The 24026-nt window shown below is 40.8% G+C and overlaps 3 protein-coding genes across 3 annotated transcripts; 1 reads left to right on the top strand and 2 right to left on the bottom strand.

Annotated features, from left to right (window-relative positions):
* Positions 1-12033: 12033 nt before the first annotated feature.
* Positions 12034-14614, bottom strand: MELLADRAFT_67124 (uncharacterized protein; the record flags this gene model as incomplete). The annotated part of the gene is made up of 2 exons (XM_007415412.1): positions 12034-12613; positions 12696-14614. The coding sequence occupies 2 exons, from the start codon at positions 14612-14614 to the stop codon at positions 12034-12036; spliced, it is 2499 nt and encodes an 832-aa protein (XP_007415474.1).
* Positions 14615-17054: 2440 nt separating this feature from the next.
* MELLADRAFT_67125 (uncharacterized protein) lies at positions 17055-18307 on the bottom strand (the record flags this gene model as incomplete). Its single annotated transcript, XM_007415411.1, has 2 exons — positions 17055-17074; positions 17137-18307. The coding sequence occupies 2 exons, from the start codon at positions 18305-18307 to the stop codon at positions 17055-17057; spliced, it is 1191 nt and encodes a 396-aa protein (XP_007415473.1).
* An 894-nt stretch (positions 18308-19201) lies between these two features.
* On the top strand, positions 19202-22163 carry MELLADRAFT_117822 (uncharacterized protein; the record flags this gene model as incomplete). The annotated part of the gene is made up of 6 exons (XM_007415299.1): positions 19202-19415; positions 19493-19595; positions 19657-19735; positions 19884-20108; positions 20187-21518; positions 21584-22163. 6 exons carry the CDS (start codon positions 19247-19249, stop codon positions 21740-21742), a joined length of 2067 nt encoding a protein of 688 aa, XP_007415361.1.
* Positions 22164-24026: the final 1863 nt, after the last annotated feature.

The following is a 24026-nucleotide window of genomic DNA, read 5'->3' on the forward strand; positions in this document are numbered from 1 at the left end:
ATTAGGTAGTAATAATAATCATAACTAATAGTACTAATTAAACCCTAAACCACTGTAGTGATATAAGCAAATATCACCACAGTTAGGTTTGGAGAGAAGAGTATATAAAACTCTTCTCTCTCAGCCTTCAGAGTTTTCCCCCAAGCAATTATTACACACTACTTTTAAGAACCATTAAAGTTCCACTGAAGTACAAATCAAGAGTCTTATAAAAATAAGACTAGTGATATCTTCATTACTTTAATCAGTTTCTTGATTAAAAGTAAGTAATACCTTCACCCTTTCTGGATCCTCTACTTCCCCCAAGTAGGAACTCTTTTAGGTTGGTGACCTTCCAACAACCCAAGGCTAGTGACCTACGTACAATTACTTTCAGGCTGGTGACCTTAAGAACAACCATAAGTTGGTGACTTTAAGAACAACCAGTGTAGTGACCTTTATATCACTCTTTAATCTGTTACTCAAAAGATTAAAGGACGGACTTTTGGATCCATCCTTCATTAATTATACCATTTAATTATTATAATTATAAACCTCCTTCTTAGGAGTCACTTAACTGTAGTCTGTCTGGATTTATCCAAACAGGCCAGTCTTTCCTCTTTCCTCTTTTCATTCTAGTCTTATTTTTATTGTAATTACATTATAATTGAAATATAAACATTATACATAAAATACTACCCCACCTGACCCACTTAGTGAGCATAGAGTCCTCAAATAAGTCCCCTACCCTCACAACTCAAGTATCAAATCAAAACCTTAATGCTCCCACAATGCGTAAAGCAGCCATGTGTAAAATTCACTTATGTGATATTCAATACAAACCTGTTCTTGAAAGGGATCATCTCCAACTTGGATTTCCACATTCATGCCTAGGATTTGTTATCAAGCCAATTCACCAACTCTTGTGTACCACGTGATAGGTGTAATTTACATTCCATTTCAAGATAACTACAATGTATATAGGGATATGATTGTTAGAGAGTCATTGAGAATGAATCAGATTGAAAATTGTATGTCCTTGCCGTTGAAACTTTCTCTGGTGGGTTTCAGTTCTCAACGCTGACAATAATCCAAGAACACCACTTGTAGTACCACCATTGAACTTCAATCCATATGATCCATGATTGAGTTTTTTTCAAACAGTTTTCATGGATTTTTTTTTTGGAAAATTGCCGGTGGCATCTTTTGGTTAATATAACTTGACTTGAGCCGTCCAATTTTGATAAACTCCTATAGGTTTCAAAATCCCATTCCTGAACAAATCTCAAATGCTTCTAAATCATGATCATACATTGTAATTTTGATTTGGTTTAAACTTGGAAAAAATCATGCCAATTGAAGGTATCCTTTGTGATAAACACCTAAAGAATCCTAACAATCTCAATTTTCCTTCTCTTTCTGTTACAAAGATTGATGTAGTTTGGTCATCTTTTTTGATTTGAAGTATGGTTCTAGTAATCTTAATGATGCAGTTAATACCATAGAAAAAGACGTGGCCTGCTGAGGGATCATACAAAGTGAAGTGCAATGAGTAGCACCAAAAGTCATGTCAATAAATCTCAACTCATTTCCACAGTAGAATTGAGAGTCTTCCAAGAAAGCCAACTGGTAGTAGAGTAAAAATGTGCTTACCTTTGAGTAGAAAAAATCTGACCACAGGTCCAGATAGAGTAGTACTAGCAAATTTGCGGTGGCCACCACCATGTCATATATAACCCAAGCACATCACAATCCCAAAATCATGACAAAAACATCAGCTTAGCAAATCCCTCTTGGCAAGGCTGCAGCCGCGGCCTTGCAGGGGGCTTATGACTAATTGTGGAATTTTGGTGTGAGAACTACACTCCTTAAGTCTCCTTAAGTAGTTTTTCAAAATTTCACACTTCCCTCACACAATGTGTTGCCTCACAAACAAACTTGACCTGACTCCTCAGGGAAAGTGATTCATGATCATTTTCTACATGTGTATCTTGTGTTATCAGATTCAAGAGATAAAAACCACTCCATCATGCTGTTCTTGAGGAAGTTGCCAAGCCCTATGTCTTACCTGTAAAGAGGTGTACAGTGTGTATTTGCACCATACCCAATTTTTAAATCAACAATACAGACGTGTTGTAAGAATCATTAAACTACTTTTTTGGCCACACCATTCAGACTGGCCGCGATGCTAGGCTACAAGATTATGTGTAATTTTTGTCCAAACAACTTTGTCTGCAGAGTCAACTGAATTTTGTTTGTGAGGGAAGCGGGAAATTTCAAAAAACTACATAAGGACACTTAAGGAGTGTAGTGTTCACGCCAAAATTCCACAATTAGTCGTAAGCCCCTCTGCAAGGGCGCGGCCGCGGCCACACAGAGAGGGCTCTGTTAAGCTGAACAAAAACACAATTTCATACACATACATATAGGATCCCAGTATAGACATCCCCCTGACATTTCAAGAGGCAGGTGCCACCTTTGGAGACCTCAACCCAAAAAACTCTGTTCACAACAGAGAGGTCACCAAATTGAGATACACAGTAAGATGCTTGAATTTATTTAGACAATACACCACCTAAATAGTGATAAATTGAGTGTTGTAAGTGTCTTGAAGCTCAATTCAATTGTTAATATTGAAGGAAAACCTGTACATGCCAACAAATGAGGAATATCATCAAACAAACTGCAATATCCTTATCATCCAAACATGAACACAGCATGAAGATTGGGTCTACTAACAGGACCTGATTGCAATGCATTCACAACATGATCAATCCAATCCCAAGGCAAGAATTGAGCTGTCCATATTTCCTAATATCAGCCTATGACATACACATATTTTTTGTTCTCTTGGAGACTATATTTTGGTTCATCAAATGTTTCCATTACAATTTGGAAAAATACCTTTCTTGCTCAACAACTATGACATTACCAGCATTTCATATCCAAGTTTTACACAATTTGGGAATGTGATGCTTGGGTTTTGATGAGGTATGAGGAATCCCCTTGTCCATGTTAAGCAAAACTCAAGATGCTCAAGTCAGCAGAAAAAGGAGCTAGCAAGCCATCTAAGGAGATGACTACACACAGTAGAGATAATTGTCAGCTGTGAGGTGTGGTTTCTGATGAAATCAGGCATTGTGGAGAGAGAATCATCTTGGTTATTATTAACCCAAGAAGTTTTGTTCTTCCTCTTGAATTAAAGTCCAGTTCAGACCTTTCTCATTATTCATCTCCTCTCCTATCAGTATCCTGAAAAATTCCCCTCTGCTCACACACCGCCAACATATTTACCTCAGATTGAAAAATCTGAGGTATTATCGGATTACCAACCTCCGACAGAAGCTGTTCGAGATTTTGATCCGAGGCAATTCCCAGCGCAGAAGATTACCTCGGACAAAAACCTCAGACAGACCTTGTCCAAGGTTTTACCTCTGATGATGCCTCAGATTCCGCAACCCGAGCATTCACCCAATCCGGTTATACATATTCCCAGAACGTCAGACAACAATCCCCTTATGTTGTTATCTGGCAGGTTTTAGATGTATTGAGACTCGAGTTGGGTCATCACTCCAAATCAAGAATCAGAACTGGGAACCCATACTTCCTTAATTAATTCAGTACCACTTTCACATGACTCCTGATTATTAATTAAGATTAAAAAAGAATGTATAGAACTTAAACAATGTATGAATTGAAAAGAATAAAGAATAATTATGAAATATTATGAGAAAGGAAGAATCTTACTTGAGTATGAGCACTCTTGTGCAGTTCTTATGTGTTTGCATGTGGTATTCAGGTCTTTTTATGTTAGCCAGGAGATAGGTTACTTAGGTCACTTATACCCTGGCTGACAATCATTGTGTGCTTTATCTTATTATCCTAACCTTTGACAGGTGCTTTATTTCACTCATCCCCATCATTAAGCTAGTAGATTGATGTATTCTTTATATTGTGTTATCTTGTTCTAGTTTAGTCACTATTCCTTAGAGCAGGATTTAGTACACCTATACTTTACTCATAGCGCTTTCATCAGGTAATTAAAACAATCTTTGGAAAAGAGAATTCTTATCTTTTTTCATAATTACATTTGTTTTTGACGTAGTAAGCTGATGAAGAGTATGAATTGTACTTATGTGACAAGTTTGGAGAGGTGTGAAACAAAAAAAACAAGAATAATGCTGGAAATACCAAAAAGAGATGGAAAATGCGAAAAAAAACAAGCTGTTCAGAGATTTTCATCCATGGCAGCTGTATCAAAGACACAGCAATGGGATGTGTAGACCTGCGCTGAGGGATCAACTCCCACAATCCTTTGCCTAGAAGGAGAATAATCAAGGACTCCAATCAGCAATACTGGCTGATAAGATTGATGTTTCATTTGTACTTACATCAATTGCTTTCTTAATCGGTCGACCTTGTTGAAGAATTTTTGTATGGTGATAAGAGGACAGCTGGTCCTTACCTTTTCCCATAGATCTTTTGATTGTCGCAGGGTAACAGCGGTGTCACTTAATGGCCAATATGCTAGATGAAGATAAAACAATTTTTCCATCAAGTACAAGACTTTGAGATATACAGATAAGAAAAAAGACTCACCACTCTTTGTGTAGCACCAAAGAAGCTCAATTGGATTCCATTCGCAGTGGAATTTTGGTAAGAACATACACAAGTGACCCGCTTTCTCAATGACCATCTGAAGATTTGGCTTTTCGTTAGCAAAGTCAGACTGGTTCAAAAGGACTTTGAATGCACAGCAGTCAATTTGTTGTTCTAAATGTTGGCTTGCAGTTGTAACGAGATTTGGATCAATCACTTCAAGATTCCGGAGAAGGCGCTCTGCTCGAAATATCTTATCTTTAGCAAGACCAGTCTTCTTGCAGTCAGCACATTTCAAGTTCATGGTTGAAAGTCCTCGCAGCTGGCGTTGTTTGTTGTGATAACTCCATAACCCACACTCATCAAGAACCTGTCTAATTCCTTTAGGTTTACCAGCAAGTTTTGATTCTGAATGATCACTTGGAAAGTTCATTGTTTGAGTGAGTCCGTGAAGGTGTTGAGTTATGTTTGGATCGTCAAAAGGGATCCAAGTATCTCGAAGTTTGGCCTTGACTCCACCAGGGACAAGGTTCATAGATTGAACTCGAAGAGCATCAGGTGCAAAGGATTTGTGAGCAGAGGAGCAGTCAAAGATAAATAGAGCTTGACAGTTTGGATTGAGAAATTCAAACATTGGTATTGCACAATTGACAACCTGATTAATTAATTGATGACAATTCCACCATTCATCTCCTTTAGCCCCAGGGTAGATTACAACAGCGGCGTCCTTGAAGGGCAGGCTGGTGGCTGTATCTGGAGGTACAGCAAGGCGTCCATGCTTCTTCTCAATAAAATCGGATTGATGAATAAGCTTACCGTCGCTCTTCCTTTTGAGTGCGGTGTCATTCTTTGCAAACCATCCCATCCTTGGCTCTTCCCCAGTATGGAGTGTGCACTCGTCATGATAAACCCGAACAACCTCTTGATCTGAGCCTGTAAGTGTTGGATAAACAGGAATATCAAGGCTGTTTCCAATAAAGCTTTGTTCACGCTTGATGAAATTGTTCAGACGTTTGTCATATTCTTTTCAATAAAGAACAAAATCCGCACGCTCATGGCCATCATAATAAAGGCATTTCGAATAAGGCTTAAATTCCATACCCATTCTATGCATCCAGTGATTACAGGTACTTTCTGAGATTCCGGTATCTAGATGCTCCTCAAACTTTGGAAGGATTTCTTTACTGATGTGCTTAGCCAGCATCTTGGGTGTAACCTAACACACAAAAGCGAATTAGATTTTGTTGATGCTTTAGTCAATGAAGGTAAGAAGAGAAAGATAAGACTCACTTTACCAACTTTTTGAGTTGATATCCAATCTGTTACCATCTTTAGTACTTTATGGTCATCTAAGATTGAAGGGTGTGGTGTTGAAAGGCCTCGCTGTGATATAGACAATTGATTATGTATCACAATATAACAGGCTTGCTTTTGAATGCGAGCAGCATGACCCTTCCCCGTCTCGGAGCCAGTTAGAGGTGCTCGCCTTCGAAGTAAAGATGTTGCTGCAACATCCATTGAAGCCTTCATGCTAGAAAGACATTTGTTGGCAAGGTTGAGTATTTTTCGACAATGATTGAACTCGCGGAGGTCAGCCAAAGAATCAAATTGGTGCATTGCGATGGGAACAGAGCTGGTGTTGTGGTCATAGAATGATGCAGCTTTCTCAATTGCTTCATTTAATTTGAACCACTGTTCATTTATTGAATTAATTTGTTTATCAGTCTTGAGAACAGGTGCAGGCGATTCATTGATAGACTGAGAATCAATCTGATCTGATATCTCAATGACGGGCTCCTCAAAACTAGATTCTGATCCATTGTTGTCTTTGGAACTGGATTCAAATCGATTGTTGTTCAGAAAATCAAATTTGTTCAAATGTTCATTTTCATTATCCAACATCTCATAATCATCACATTCCATGTGATCTTCATTATCAGTATTGTGTTCACTATCATGTTCACTCATATACATGCTTTCATCTTCATCACAGTTTTTGAGTTTTTGATAAGTGATTTGAGCAGGAGAAGGGGTAGATATGTTCGCATTTCGACTTTGACGTTGACGTTGAGCTGCTTTGCGTTTAGAACAGACCATTGCGGTGACCTGAGCTTGAGGTGAATTGAATAACAGAGACGAATCGATATCGATTGATAAAAGGAAAAGTCAGACTCATCTGATTAAAGGGGTTTGAAATTTGGCCCCGCGGGGCTATTTTGACAATTTATCGAGTATTTACTCAATTTCAAATTGCCAAGCTCTTGCCTCCACGCACTATAGTCTACTAAACTTTATCATGTAAATTGACTGAGTTATTGAGGTTTGAAAAAAAAATCATGGATAAAAAATACTATTTCTGTACTATATATGAGACTGGGATCTTGGATATCTTAAATCTTTGTGAATATACATATAAAATAAATTTTGTATTCCACTGCACAATACATGTTTCTACATTTTTTATTTCTGCAGCCTTTGTTCAAAAGGCATATTTCTATATGTAATTGTGAATTGTATAGGAGCAGTCTAATCTTTCCCTGATTTGTTGATTCTAGGAAGGATATGAATAAATTGATGGCAGAAACTTTTGGAAATTAATATTTACATGCATATGAGTCTATTTGTGCCCAATTTGGGCCCTACATTTCATCACAATTTACCTCAAGGTCAAAGAACTTCAGAAAATCCAACTTCTGTATATAATCCACAATTACATATAAAAATACTGCCCATAGACAAAGGCTGTAGGGAACAGAGATGTGGAGAAACATAGTGCTGAAAATATTATCAAATTTAATGTATATGTATATTGACAAATATTGAAGATATTCAGGATCCAAGTCTTATGTATAGTACAAAAATAGTATTTTTTATCCGTGATTTTTTTTTCAAACCTCAATAACTCAGTCAATTTACAGTAGTTTTAAAAAACCTTGTCAAAAAAATTTTCTTGAGCTAGGGGCCCAAGCTCGGTGGTCAAGCACTTTTAATTAAAAGTGTGCCAAAGCAAAACACAAAGCAAGACCACAGTAAAAAAAAGTGAGAAGGGATTGCGCGAGTATCCTACTTGCAAGAGATATCCGAAGCCACAAGGGGCTCAGCTTGATTCCCAAGCCGGATGATCCCCAAACCACCATCCAAACCACCATCAGCACCATGTTCCCCTTGCTCTACCAACACAATCTCCTCCATCATGGTCTACCAAAAGTACTGCGCGGCAATCAAAACTATTGCCATTCGATTGCTCCTTGAAGGACAGACAGAGGACCACGTTCGAGATGTACTCGGGGAAACCATTTCACATCGCTCTTTCCAACGCTGGATGGCCCTGTACGAGTCAACCATGCGAGTCATTCGCAATCCTAAAGATTACGCACAATGTGGGCGACCAAGAAGCCTGAATGAAGAGGATCAAGAGTTCATCACTTTGTTGGTAGCAGATCAACCCCAACTGTTTCTGGACGAGATTCGAGAACAACTCTATGATTCGCAAGGCAAACTTCCATCCCTTGAAACAATTCATAACGAGCTCAACCATCGACTACACCTTACTCTCAAGAAAGCTCATACATCACATGTTCGCAAAGACTTCTACAAGCGGGCATGCTTCATTGAGAAGATGGAAAACATCCCTGCCAAAGCCTTGGTATTCACAGGTCTGTTGTTTAAATTCATCTCTCACTCTTTACATAACCTCAACTGACATTATTTCAAAGACGAGAGTTCCATCTGTGAAAGGGACCTAATGCGAGTATTTGGGCGTTCACCATCGGGGAAACGTGTGACTAGATGGATCAAACGCAGTAATGCCAAGAGGTATTCACTTCTACCTGCAATTGGGTTGAATGGGATGCTGGCGATGACGGTTCGCGAGGGTAGCATCAATCGACAACGATTTGAAACTTTCCTCGAGTTTCAGCTTGTAAGTCATCAATTTTTCTATTGTACATGTCTTGTTTGCTAATGTCTTTTTTCTGGAAAAGCTCCCCGCAATGAATCCTTATCCTGCGGTCAATAGTGTCCTTGTTATGGATAACGCTAGAATTCACCATGGCAGTCGCATAGCAGAGCTTTGTGAAGAGCGAGGTACGTGCTCAATGGGTGATATCTCTTCCTAACTGAACTTCTGTCTCTTTCATATGGGCTGCTTCTAGGTGTTCGACTTGTTTATCTGCCACCTTATTGCCCCGAACTCAACCCCATTGAGATGGTCTTTTCAGTAATCAAATCCCGATTCAAACGAAACGGAATTCTTGAACTCTCGGTCGACGATTTAGACATGGTCATACGTGATCACGCTGAAGAATGTGTCACTCCATCATTATTAGCACGTTTATATTTTAGTTGTGGCTATGATTTACCACCGGAGTACTATCACTTTCATAACAATGAGGGTTATGAAGATGAGGATTATGAAGATGAAGATTACAAAGATGAGAATGATGACGAAGATGGGGATGAGGATGATGAGGATGAAGATGATTATGACTATGATTACGAGGAGGAGGAGGATTACGATGACCATTTTGGATACTGAAAAGTTTCCAAGTCCAAATTTCACCAAAAACACATCAATCTGATCGATCTCAAGGACTCTTATCATCAAATCGATCCATCCTTTCAATTTATACTAATCTTTCAATCTTACTTCTTTATCTTTTGTAACTGACTATCACTATCAAATCAAATTGATCAAATGGCGAATCATCAATCAAATCGATCAATTAAACCATCTCATTGAATCATCATCATCATCAAACCAACGATGAGAAAGAAGAAATCAATGGAATTGCCTTCAAAGTCAGACCGTTCCTTCCATATCACAACCACAGCCTTGATTGTTTAGCCAACACTCAAAACTTACTCGAAGCCAGACCCTTCCTTCTTTATCACAACCACAGCCTCGAAGACCTACTTTGATTTACAAGATCGATTGTTTAGACGATCTTTACTTCGTGAGGCCAAGATCGCACCGTCAACTCACTCTACTCCTGTCCATCAGGGTCATCTTCATAACGCTTCTGAGATTTGGGAAGCCGCACTGGTTGGTACTCCTCTTGAACCAAGGGGTATGCCACCACCCAGTTGGCAAACTTACATCCATACTCGAAGTGAAGAACAAGTTCATCATCATCGTGGAGCTTCAACTAGCAGTAACATGTCATTGTATCATCACTCCAGTTCGTCACACGGATTCAGTGCGTCTCGAATCACTGCATCCGATTCAAATGCCGATGAACCGATTGTTACAAAAGCTTCGTTGGTGCGATTATGTACTTTTTTCTTCTCTTTTGTACCATTGTCCGATAGTCTAAAGACTAATGCACAAATATAAGCCTCTTTGTATATTGTTTGTGTAAACAAACCTTCAATACAAAGCAATGAGATACAAATGGTCTTGATGCGAATACAAAAGATCTTGATTGTGATACAGAAACTGGGAGAAAGAGCCAAAATAGAAAAATGAACAAATCTTCATAAGCAGCAATAGTTGACATGCAAATGGACTCGATTCAAATACTAAAGAGAACTCGATTGTCATACAAAAAAATGAGTAGAGAAGATGCAAGACTGTTCAGCATAAAACAAATAACTTCATTGTGATACAAAAGTTTTAAGTTGAATCAATGACTTCATTCGGTACTTGACTTCAGGACCATGTCAAAATGTTTCACATTATCTAAAAGTTTGCTGATAACCCCCAATCAAAAACATGGATCGAGACTTTTAAGATCATCCTTGGTTATTGATCCTCCACTGAATTGGTGATAATCGGTGATATCCTCGCGAGTGAGCGCTTTCAAGACTTCGGGATCATCGATCTTGACAAACTCGATGTATTTCTCCATTTTAGCGGTTGGACGTTCCAAAAATGAACCTGCTGGGCGAAGTCGTTTGTTTCTGATCTCGGAAAGACCGTCAACATACCCGTGACAGTGCTTTGGAGTGCGGCTTGGAGGTGGGGTAGCCGTCACGGCCGTCCACAAATCACGAGGAGGGTTGAGAGGGCATATTCCATGAATATTAGGATCAAGCTAAAGCAAATCAAAAGGTGTCAGCAGTCTGTCATCAAAGGTACAGTGAAATGGATTTACTATCGCCCGCGCCCATTTGATTGCGTGAACCCTGGTAAGCAAGACATATTGTTTGAAGTTCTCTTTGGGGACCCAATAGATGTGGATTTGTCAATCAATTCTAGGGTCAAGTTTGCCTTGCTTGAGTAACCTGGATACCATGGCATCATGTGCATGGACATCGTCTTGATCTCCATGGACCTGTAGTGAAAGAAAGCAAAAGTCTCAGTCATTGATAGCATCAGGTGCCACCTTAAGACAATGAACTCACCCTTTCGACTGATTGTCCGTCACTGGTGCATATCTTTCGAGAAGCCCTTTCAAAAACTTCAGTCTACATCACAACAAATGTCAGCTACAGCAGTGAAGAAACTGAAGAATATGCAATCACTTACCGACTCTAATTGAGCAGCCTGAGAAATTGGCTTCTCCATCTTAATGGTAAGCAGTGCTCGCTTTCCAGAAAATTGGAGAGCCTTTCGAGCCCAATCCTGAAAGGTAGACTCAGTACTAAGAGGCTTATTGAGGCTTTTCAAATATTCAGGAACCTTAGCAATCGAGCCCAGCCATTTGATGTTGAGAGGATGTGAGGGAGATTTCCGATCAGCCAGGATCATAGTCCCCACACCAGGTCGATCAGTGTTGCTAGCTTCAGTAACAAGGGTGGTGAATGCCTCCAAGGTTGTCACTTTGGGGATGACTCGAACAGTAAAAGATCGTTGATTGCTATAAGGCTTCCAGACGTGCTTTTTGTCGTTCCCCGCATCACAATAGATGTGATACTCAACCGCGCAGTCGAATTTGTTGCCGTTGTTTTCCATTGGGCTGAAGCAATCAGATGTCAAAAGACTGGATCAGAAGGCTGAGAATCAGATTTGAACTCACAAGTGTGCCTGAATCAGTGTGTGGTGCTGAAAGAAGGGGAATGCAGTGCTGATGGTGGTTTGGGGATCATCCGGCTTGGGAATCAAGCTGAGCCCCTTGTGGCTTCGGATATCTCTTGCGAGTAGGATACTCGCGCAAACCCTTCTCACTTTTTTTTACTGTGGTCTTGCTTTGTGTTTTGCTTTGGCACACTTTTAATTAAAAGTGCTTGACCACCGAGCTTGGGCCCCTAGCTCAAGAAAAAATTTTTGACAAGGTTTTTTAAAACTACTGTAGATTACTATGGAAACTTGTTATTACTATATAGACTTGATATTACTATATAAACTTGTTATGAGTATCAAATTTAAGACAGGTTTTTATGAGAGAGATAGACAAATAATTCACAGATTGTAGTGCTAAAGGCTACACACCACGCGTCTATCAAAATGAAAGTGGGAAATGTGGGACCGATGTGAAAGAGACAAAGTGGATGTTAGTTCTTTACCGCTTAGCCTTAAACGCTTTTGAGGATTAACTCCTTCATCACTCGTGCACCCGTGACAATTGAAAGGCTCTGGATTTCATCTGGTACCTTCTTCTTGTACTTCTCCTCTAAGACTTTTCGGTTGTGACTGCTGATCATCAGGATATAACCAACCATCATACAAAGCTGATTGTCGTTCTCGATATACAACGGATCCAACATTTTTGAGAAGTGACCATCAAGCTCACGACGCATGTCTCGGAAAGCGTCCATGCAGCGGAGATGAAGGTCGAGGAAGTCGCATCGAAGCCATGGTATTTCGTGCTCGATCATGGCTTTGACCGTCAAGACTTGTCCTACCGTTCCGACTGGCACAACCTTGGCGCTTGAAGAAGTCTTTGTCTTGTCATTGAGCGCCATAAGACACGCCAACATGCGCCCTGCCACATCTGCGGAATCAGTCCCGGACAGCCAATCCTTGAGTATGTCAAGAACCTTTGAGTTCGCAGACCAGTTTCGAGGGCCTTTAGATGACCAACGCACGCCCTTGTTCGATTTGGAGCGGCGAGCGTCAGGGGTGAAATTGGAGAGCGAAGTACCAAGGAGTAGGCTGAAACTAAAGGATCACACCTGACAACGTCAGTTCACACCCACCGAGAGGAATGCAATAGAAGTCAAACTGCGGGACGTACCTTTTGAAACACTCTTCCAGTGTCTGTGGTCTGAATCCAGCAAACAATCTCTCTGGTGTGAAATATGAGATGATCCATTCCATGAGAGGCCATTCCACGTCCAGCGCGCCAGCTTGTCGAAAAGCATTGTATGCATGAGTGGTGTACAGTATAGATCCCCAGGTACAACCTACACTAATTCCCGCATCTTGAGAAAGGGAACGCAAGGCAAGAAGTTCCGTCCCACACAGCAGAGGATGTTGCTTGCGAAGATTGAAGGGTGGACCGGTTTCGATTTCATTGTAAAGTTGCCTGCCAGCAGGTGTCCGACGATCAAGAGTGCCTTTACAGACGATTTTCATTTGAGTCATTGTATCGGCCAACATATATTTCTGTACCACTTGATCTTGTAAGCGATGAAGCGTATCAGTCTGCTTTTTGGGCCACAACTCAAAGTCGGGTACACCTTTTCTTGACGCGAAGAATCGGTCAAGATTAGTGTCTACCTGTTTGGCTGCCTTTTGAAGCTCCTCGAACGGTCGAGTGACTTCTGGACCGAGAATCGAATTAGTGTCCAAAAACACCTGAGTTGCAAAGACTAGCCAGATGGGGATTGCGTTCTTCTTGGTATCGTAGAGTTTGCGGATACCTTTGGTAAATTCATCTTCAAATCGATCGGGCGCTCGACAGTTTTCCAGGATACAAAACTCTGAGAAGAGCTCAATCAAGATGACTCGATCTTGGGCGATGATCTGTCGGAGTGACATCTTGGAACGATCAGCGTTGCGATCATAAACGCCAAAGACACCCGGAATTGACCAGGGAATTTGATTCGGTTGAACAACGTTGCGGATGGACTCAAGTGTACTGTGAGTCGTAAGGCCGAGAAGTTCGCCAACATCGGCCATCTCATGATTATAAACGTCGTTGGCGTCATATCGTACAGTAGGATCCACTCCTCTTTGCAGACAAAGATACAAGTAAATGTGCAGAGAGATATTTTCGCATGTTGGCGGGGAAGGAAGGAGATGTCCAAAAGTGCTGATGAAATCTTTTTCAGTTTGTCGAAGAGCCGCAATTGCCATGTTGGACATGAGCGAAACCGTTTCAAGAGCTATTGTCCCGGCCTTGTATTGCTTCCAGTGATCCCGAACAAGCACTTGGAGTCGGTTCATATCAGTAAAGAGGCAAAAGGTGGCAAAGAAAGCTTCGGCCTTTTCATTCCTGTCTGCCAGCACTGCTTTGGCCTGGATTGCTGGTTTAGGTGGATTAGCCCCATTCCCTACGTTCTTCGGGGCAAGAGTTGGTTTCTGGGTAGTCTCATCCTCGTACTCCAAATCTTCAACGTCTAAGACGTGAAAGTTATTTGTGTTGTGCACAGTTTTCGGAACTTCAGTAGCGGAGGGATCGATTGGAGAAATTTTCGGATTAACCTCTTGGCTCGGCGGGGCCTGCGGTGTGAGGATACGTAGTACACGTTCGAGGATACGGACAAAATAAGCATGTGAAGCATTGCCTTCTTGAACGCCTGGGTTAGACGGGATGTTTTTGGGAGAAGGTCTGGCTGCATGAAGTGCGAGAAAATCCTGGCGAAGGGAGATAGTTTTCTGAAGCTTGGTGATGATCGTCTTGGGAATATTCAACATCTTCTTGGGGTCCTGAGAAATATTTTGAGCTAGTTCCACAAGTTGGTCTACCGCAATCGGAGTTTCTAACACTTTCTTGTTTGGAGCCGCGGATGGAACAGTGTCTTTAGCCAATTTACGCGCCTTTCCTTTCAAACGGCCTGTCCCGCGCGTAGGGGGCTGGGCGGGAGAGGCGTCATGGGCTTCATTGGGAGGGTTGTAACCAGCAGCGTCCATCAACCATTGACAAACATCGCTGGTGTAGCTTTTGTACAGCTGATACGTATTGCTGAACAGCGTGGTGGAGACTGTCATCGCGTCTATCAACGCAACAGATACGTGGGTCAGCGAGTTGATCTGACAATATCGAGGAAGGAAGAAGACATATCCATACACCCACCAGACTAAAATCACACAATAGCAAAAAGCACAGAGAGTTCGAGAGGTTTTCGATAAAGCCGAGATTTACCGCTTCAGCAACTAACGATGAAAGGTGATTAGTCAGGTCAACAGCTCAATGATCGATGATGGAAGAAAGACAGCTGACCTCTTCTTAGATATATTGATCGTTGAGAGCTAGTTAGCTTGACTGGCTGGGGTACAGCGTAGATGATGTCGAGAGTGAACTTTAGCAATATGGTTTGTCTGTAGAAGTGCCAGAAAGGAATCAAGCACGACCCTGAGATACCCCAGCAGAGGTTACTGACAAAAAAGGTTGCTTAGAAACCAAATTTTGGCGCCATGTTTAATCAAAAGGGTCAGATTTTGACAAATATTCGGAGGTAAAGTGGACCAAAAAGGTCGGAATTGGGGGCACTAGGAGGACCCCTCAGGTGGTGACCAAGTTCTGTCACCGTGATAGAAAACCGTGAGCAAGATGCTGTTCTCATCTGCTTCTCATCTGCTTCTTGTTGTCCTTTGGAGTTGTCTTGTGACACTGGTCTCTGATCCCCCCCTCGAAACACAGAAAAGCTAATAGACTCAGCGGGGTGAATTTACAGCCAAAGTCAGACCTTCCACATCCTAGCTGAGCTCTGATGGCATTCACAATTGGTTATGAAAGTAAACTTCAAATCCTTCATAATAAAACCACCAAAAGTAGATAAGAGGAAAGATGTCGATTTGAACATGATCAGAATGACAAGTCAATCAAACATGGTTCAAGAGAAGATCAATGTCGACCATTGTTCCAAAAGAAGACCAATTGACCATTTGAAAATGGCAAGTAATATTTTTGACAAAGAAAACTAATCAAGCAGAATTTACAAGTTGGCATTTGAAGAAGAGCTCTGATCTCATTGGACTTTCCTATACTGAGGCCGCAGATCAGGTGTATCAGACCAAGAAACCAAGTTCATAAAAAGAATTTGAGCTTAATCTTATGAGGAAGATATAACAAGGTGACTTGCAGCCCAGGTAGCTCACACTCACTGCGCTTGTTCGTGCTGTTGGCAACCAGAATATGGTTCATGCTTGAAGTAATACACTGGTCTTACAAAGGAGTACTGCACATAGGGCCTTCCGGATATCTTCACAAAATGTTACTGACAAAAAGATCAAAATCCTATCAACTTAACAAACTCACTCTGGCGGCGTCCCTCGGAGCCTGTGGAGCAAACACAGGTATATGATTGCTGAGCACTTGAAATTCCATATCATCAGCTAAATTCCACAAGTCTATTCAGTATCTTGACAATGAAATCAACAACCATCACTTCGAGACAAACTTTGGGTTAGTTTATAAACTGCCGGTGTGTTAAATGGAATTATTTATAAAGATGTCTAAAGACCTTGAGAAAGCCATAGATAACCTCAAAGTGGATTCTACTTACCATTAATTCAGTTGTTGATTTGTCTCCCTCTTTTGATAAGGAACTCAATGACTATAACTCCCAGCCCAGAAGGCCCACATCTTATACATAGTATTGTGCTCAATTGGTTTTCTTAGACCAATCTTCTGCCATAAAAACTTGTGCTTGGAAAAAAGTATAGCTGTTACTTCATAGAGTTTTGGGATCAAAATTTATGGTGGTGGATGGTTTTTGATGTCTTATTGCAATACAAGAATTGACTTGAGAATAGGATCTGGAAATTGAATAGAGATAAACAATATAAATCAGAGATGGTGCTATGAATGAAAGTATAGCAAAGCTATTAAGAGGAAAGTGGTAAGTCTGGTACCAGTAAGAGGTTGTATAACAATATGATCTCTTGAATCACTTTTTGCTATTTTTGAATAACCTCAAAGGAGTTGGATTTAAAATTCTCTTAAATTAAGCAACAAAATAACCAAATAATAAAATCTTGAATAAGTAAACTGACCAATAGCACAAGTAAATTTGATTTTGCATCACTTTGAACTATTTTTGAATAAAATCGGTGACATCTAATTCAACAGTCTCTCAAGTAAAGTAAAGGATGGTTGAAACAATAAAATCATAAACTCTATTGAAAAAGAAAACCGAACAATTATACAAGTAGATTTGATCTTACATCTTCTTGTTTTACACAAACATCTAAAAAAATCCCAAGCTTCATATATGAATTTACTCAGTACATTGGACCATTGAGCTTGTGATCCCAATCCTGTCCATGAAGATAAAAAACAAATGAAATCAGCATTGTGGTGCAACAATGTACCTCAAATGTATCAACCAGACTTCAACATACCAAGATTTCATCATAAGTTAGATCAGGCATAAAGTGACACTGAATCCCATGAGACTTAAAGGCTTGTACCAACTGTCTACCATGCCTAGGGACGGTAGTCATATGCTGGAGACCAGTAGTAAAGATGATATGCTCAAAATTAGGAGGTTTTTCAAGAGTACTTTTACCAACGCTACGCAACATGTTTGCCCAATTCTTTTGTGCTGAACCATAGACTGTGACCAGAGTTCGAACGTTCTTGAAGATTGGTAATTGAAGCCATAAAGGAGTTGGTGTGTCAGGATTTGCCTTCCAATAAAGACTACGGACCACACGGAGCTTGGGAAAGTTCCAATCAAGTATAGGAGCTGGAAGGTCACATGGGGTCCGATTTGTAAAAAGACCTTCCAAGGTGTCTTTCAATGGTTCATATAAACTTTCCAAGTCTGCTTCGTGACCAGTTGAGTCATATTCAATCACTTTCACGGTGTTTTTGATATGCTTGCATATGTGAGCAAGTGCATCTGTGCTGGTACCCAATTGAGTAAATAAAAAGTATTTCAAATTTGATAAAGCTTGGGGTTGTAAAGTTAAGACGTCCAGATGACCAACTCGCAATGCCAAAGCTTCTAGGTTTGGAGTAGCGTTGAGCAGATAGGGTAAGGATTCTAAACCGTCATCAAATTCGATCGGTTGCCTATGAAGCCATTCAACAGTCAATGTTTTCAAACCTTTGATTTGTTCAATGGCTTTGATCATATCTGGTGGAAATCCCATCGAATAGGAATCCCCAAATTTCAACTCCATCAAGTTTCGACCGAGGAATTCGATCAATCGTGTAGCCTGATGGATTGAGATTGTAGGGTAATCGAGAATTTCAGACATGTCTTCACCGCGTGACGCCTTTGGTTCAAATAAATTTTCAAAAGCAAGTCGCTTGACTGGTGAAAGATTTGGACCGATCATCAAATTCCTCCAATTTTGAAGTATGGATTCCAACGTGGTTGGGGATCTCACACAGATAGAATGAAGCAAAACAGGTGTAACAGTCTCACACCAATCTTTGCAAACATAGCGTAAATGGAGAAGTTCTTTGATTGTTGACAAGCTAATGAATTGGGTGGAGATGGTGGATGTCCATTCCGCGTCGTCACTCGGTCCCTCAGTTTGGGCGACCAAGAGTTCTATGACGTAAGTTAGCAACTCTTTTGGGAGCGATTGAATGCTTGGTTGAGATGATTGATCGGACATGTTGTATGCGTTCTGTGAAATGGTGAGGGTTTGGGTTGAAAGAAATGAGGACGGACAAAGTTGTTTGACACGAACTGATGGGGAAAACTGCTGAGGAGCATTCGACATAGCTTTCTATTGCCCCTGCTGCGTCACTTTTTGAAAATCAACCTCACTTGCCTTGCCATTTTCGGCCGGTGCTGGATTATTCCACATGCGACTCTCTAAGCCATTGAGAGTACAATAGGACTTGCAAGACGCACGACTGCTTTTCGCGTGCTTTGCTTTTGCCAAGCTTGTTGTATTTATTGTTCTCTTATGACTCTCATCTTTCCAGAACCATGATCCAGTAGACTTGTCATCTGATTGTACCTCTGGAATCTTGTGTTCCAGGTATGAGAAATTGACGAAGAACAATAACTCTTGCCCTACATCAGCGCATGCTCGCAAAAACCCATGCTGTTAGGTAGTATTCGAGATCATCGATCCATCTCGTCTCAAACCCAAATAGGTGATATGTATGGGCTCTAGAAATTGCATGTGATGTCATCGAGCAGTTTCATGTCAAAACTGAGTGTTTCACTTGTGAATACGCGTTTGGAATGCTCTAAATCAATCGAACATCATATTTCGTTTTTCCTGTCTCTTTGAGAGTTGATGACGAGTATTTCAGATCGGATGCATCCGATGATAGCTGGGCTGATCACTGGGATGAGACATGTAAATGAGATCTGAAGGAATGTTAGAGGATAGGATTCGATTGATGTGAAGGTAGTTTTAAGATGCTGAGACAAGTGAAGAATAGGGAATGGTGAGGTCACATGGCTAGTTGATCCAATTTAAGATGTGATCGTTTTGAAAAAGTTGACTGAGTTGGTGTGATGTGATCATCTTTGAGGTTGATGGAAATTAAATTAAATATTAGACTCTTAAGATACATAGATACTTAGCAGCTCACACTACAATCGATTCCTTTCAAGTGAGCTTCAGAAATCAACTCAAACCGTTAATCAGCAATCCTCACTTTACTTTAGAAACCACTTTCAATCTACTTCACTTTTACTTTGAATGAACAAGAACCATCAATCCGAAATGAATTCTGCTCCCAACAGCAACAATAACTCTAAGAGCACAACACAGCAAGATCCAGAAGAACTTTATGTTAGACAAGATAGAATCGGGAAAGGTAGCTTTGGTGAAGTCTTCAAAGGTTTTGATAAGCGAACTCGCAAACCAGGTTAACTTTTTTCCACCTTTCTCTTTAAAACATCAAGTATTTACCGAAGCATACGTTTTCTTTCCTCTTCACGACAGTTGCCATCAAAGTTATCGATCTAGAGAGCGCAGAAGATGAAATTGAAGACATTCAACAAGAGATAGCTATCCTCAGTCAATTGGACTCGTGTTTCGTGACCAGGTAAGAAACTCTTTTCTCCAACTTAACATCATCATTGACTCAAGAATTCACAACCAATTAGGTACCATGGCTCTTATCTCAAGGGTACCAGTCTCTGGATCATCATGGAGTATTGCAGTGGCGGAAGTTGTAGTGATCTGGTCAGATACCCTTCTGATCATGCACATTCTCTTATCATTTACCTACATTCACTGACACGCGCATACTCGATATTTATCTGGTCGTTATTACTCTTGACCTCACACCATCACCCGTCAAAATTCATTTTCTTCCGCTGGGAACCTCCAGATGAAACCTGGCGTATTTCGCGAGGAGTATATCGCCATTGTACTCAAGGAATTGCTAAAGGGATTAGACTATCTCCACAACGAAGGCAAATTACATCGTGACATCAAGGCTGCCAATGTGCTCTTGAGCTCAACAGGAGAAGTCAAGCTTGCCGATTTTGGGGTTAGTGGGCAATTGACAGCTACGATGACAAAGAAGAATACATTTGTCGGGACACCTTACTGGGTTTGTTTGAAACTTCTTTCTCTCGTAATCACCGAATCTGGCTTCCATCTCTTATGCCATGATCCTTCTTGCTACTAGATGTCTCCTGAGGTCATAAAGCAATCGGGATACGATTTCAAAGCCGATATCTGGTCCCTTGGAATCACTGCGATCGAACTTGCAAAAGGAGAACCGCCGTATGCTGACCTACATCCGATGAAGGTGCTGTTTTTGATTCCGAAAAATCCACCACCGGTGTTAGAGGGTCCGGAGTATAGCAAGAATTTCAAAGATTTCATTGGCGAGTGTTTGAAGCGAGATCCGAATGCTCGACCGACCGCCAAGGAGCTACTGAAACATAAATTCATCAAGAATTCCAAAAAGACCAGTTATCTCACCGAGCTTATCGAAAGGTTGGAAAGATGGAAGATTGAAGGAGGCTACAATTCTAAGACTGCAGGGAATGCTGCTGATCACGACTACAACTACGGAAATGATGATCATTCTGGATCAACCAACGATATGTGGGATTTTGGTACAGTCAAAAAGGGTACAACAAGGCGAGTGATACCCAATAGTACAGGATCGCCTCGCAAGCCTTCAGCACCAACTTCTAGTCGAGCTCCCATTCCATCCTCCACGAAGCCAAAAGACAAAGCCAAACAAAAAGCCCCGAACACCACCGATCCGATGACCAAGAAAGTCTCCCCAGGGGTTGTTCCTCGAGACTATGCCGCTGAGCCCAAATTTGATACGGTGCGACATACCTCCGTTTCACCACATCCACCTTACACCAGCGAATCGCGTCACTCACGTCCAGATGGCCCCAGTGGCTCGAAGCGATCCCCGAATCAACACAAGAAGAAAATTTCTCCGGGCTCTGACAGCTCATCTCCCAAGGAGGAGCGAAGGAAATCACAGTCCAGTCAAGCGATGATGGCCAATGGTGCACATCTACCGCCTTCCAGCTCTATGAATAGAGTACACAGCCATAGTAATACAAACAACCGGAGCTCCAGCGATCGGAAAACCAACAAGGAAAATGTGAACAGTCATCAACAACAAAGCTTTGCGGCTCAGATTGGTTCGGGTAAAGGGAGCGTTCGAGCCAAGTCATTTTCGCTCCATCACGAGTCTCTCCATTCTCAACCAAGCTCCCGCAACGGTCATGGTCGACAAGGTACGGAGGTCGAGGCTGCCTACAATAGGAAGCCAGGTGTATCATCCAAGGTTGAATCGCGAAGCCAAAGCACCAAGTCTGGTCAGAAAGACCGCGCAATCGAAGATGTGTCACGAAACCAACCCCCGAAGAGTCGACAATCGGCATCTGTCGAGTTAGAAGAGGAGGAGGATCAGGAGGAGGTCGGGGATGAAGATGAAGAAAGCTTAGGAGAGATTTTGGACACCGTTGTGATCCCGGTGCTACAGTCTGTTAGTACTCCATTTGTCTTATCATTTTCTCAAGTGCAAGTTGCTTATGATGATGTTCTCCCTAGATCCGGAGTCGTATCATTGGTAATGCAGCAGCAGTTGAAGCTATTGATCGATTTCAGCTTGCGATTGAGAAAGCTGAGAGTGAAGTTCCAGGCCTTTTGAATGTGTTCGTGTCCGAAGTTGTGGACTCAGTCGAACAAGTGGATAATGACGTCGAGTAATGGACTTGATGATCACGCTGCTATTCTCCAGTGTTATTTCTCATACGATCTCGGATTGAATCAGTATAACCTTTAAGACTCTATCATTTTAATCTTCTCAAGAATGCAAACCCTGCTCTATGCTTCTATCTCTGTGCATTGAAATTGACATATGTTGGTGTAAATGTATCATTTTTTTGTTTTGTGATTTTTTTGTTATAGATGTAGAGCTCATGATAAGTAAGAATGTATGGTTAAAGTAGTAGTTAAATCATAATGTTTTCTTTTTTTGTAATCCAACCTTATCTGTTCTTTATCACTATTACTCTTGCAATATCTTTTTGCCTGTATATAAAAACCATCAATTTTTAATATGATCAATCTTTACAAAACAAAACGTCTGTACAACCCTTTTCTCTTCATCTTCCTGGTCTTTTTCATCAAAAACCTCGGGAGTTGTTTTGTGTACATATGAGAATGTCTTATGATACATACTATTTTTTGCATGAGATCTGGTGATTGCGTCTGTGAGTAACTGGAGATTATACGTGTCTACTGACCCGTTTTGAGACCTTGCACAGTGGAATTATTGGAAAGTTTTGAATGTCTGGTTCTAAATTTCCGTTAGATGTTATTTGAAGTGCAACTAATATTGTGATGAGAGAGTCGATACTTACCGTGACCGATTGCCCGACATCAAAGAGGACCAGTCGGAGTAAGCTGTATATGACGTCATCCTGTATGCCTTAGTAGCTCAGTGGTAGAGCGTTTGCCTAGTATGGCAGCAAAAGGTCCAGTGTTCGACTCACTGTTGAGGCATTACTTTTTGCATTTTTGGGTGTTGTCCCTTTGCATTTTGTATACAAGAATATGGCAGTTGTGTATGAAAAGCTCAAGCTTCAAGTTACATTTTCTTATGAAGTTTGATTCTGTGGTATATACATTACACGTCAGCTTTGGCTCATTTTTGAGGTGTGTCATTTTACTGAGTAATTTTGTGCATCTTTTAAGAAGTTGCAAGTAATTATAGAGCGCCTCAACTGATTGGATGGTAGTTTGGACAACCTTCACAAAACCAGACAAAGGTAAGAAGACTGGGATATGTCGAATGGAAGATTTTTTTTGGAAATTTCCAGCAGTTGGAACGAAGCGTTTCCAAGTTGAAAAAATATAAATGTTAAATGGAATATAGCTTTCGATTAATCAAGTTCAAGGATGCCTCTGATCTCACTCAGCGAGCCTGAGGTAAAAACAATGATCAAGAAACAAACTCATAAAATCTTTAAATCTTCATGGATCTTACCATACACCAGAAATGTCTAATTCTTTTTGCTCAATTGATGATCCATTTTTATCTTCGTGGTGCTTCCTTCTCATACATAGCAATCTCTCGAAACCAAAAAAAAAGAAAACTGTTCATGAATCACAGGTGGGTATTTCTTTTGAGTAAAGCTTCAGACAACTCTCTTAGCTCTAGAGTCTTCCTTTCAGACTATAGGTTGGTTTCTGCATTGGATGTGTAAAATAATGAGATGCAGGGAATAAAAATCGACAGTTTTGTCTTGCTGCCATGATCCAGGTAAATACAAATGGGAAGCTCTGGAATTCGCATTGACAAAGAACAAAGATCAAGAACAGCGCAAAAAACACATAGAGAGAGAAGTAAGGCCACAAAGTTTGATCTAGGAGGTCTTTCACGACTCAGTCTTCACTCTTTGTTGTACATGAGAAGTGCGAAAGATATCGGAAATTCTGAGCCAGGCCAAAGGATGCGGCTAAATGATAAATCAGCCAGAATCAAACCTCCCATTCCAATCCGTTTTTTTGTTTCCTGTGTCATAGCCTATAGGTGAAGTTTGATGTCCTCGGTACTTTGGATTCTCCAATAAATCTTCTTAAAGCACCAGAAAGCACCCCGACTTGATAAACAAATATATAGATGGCATCACACGACCGATGAAGGTTGAACTACTCATACGAGCAAGGCATGTTGCACAAACTGGCTAGAAACACTTGATTTGAGTTCAAACCGACCAAGATATTTCAAATCTAACATGATTATGACAAAATACTTTTTCCCGTTTCCATTCTCCTGTCTCAGTTTCATTCCTCGAATGCTGATTTTCTGGAAAAAACATTTCTAAGGCAGACTTAAAGTTTCATCGCGTGAAACCTAAGCTCAACTTTAAAACGCTGGTAAAGTCTGATATCAAAGATAACTAGCTTTACATAATGTTATTGTTGAACAGGGATGAGGTCAGCTAGCGTCTGACATTGGTGAAATCATAATACCAAATTACTCTCC

The sequence above is a fragment of the Melampsora larici-populina genome (assembly GCF_000204055.1).
Source record: "Melampsora larici-populina 98AG31 unplaced genomic scaffold MELLAscaffold_50, whole genome shotgun sequence".
Classification (NCBI taxonomy): Eukaryota; Fungi; Basidiomycota; class Pucciniomycetes; order Pucciniales; family Melampsoraceae; genus Melampsora; species Melampsora laricis-populina.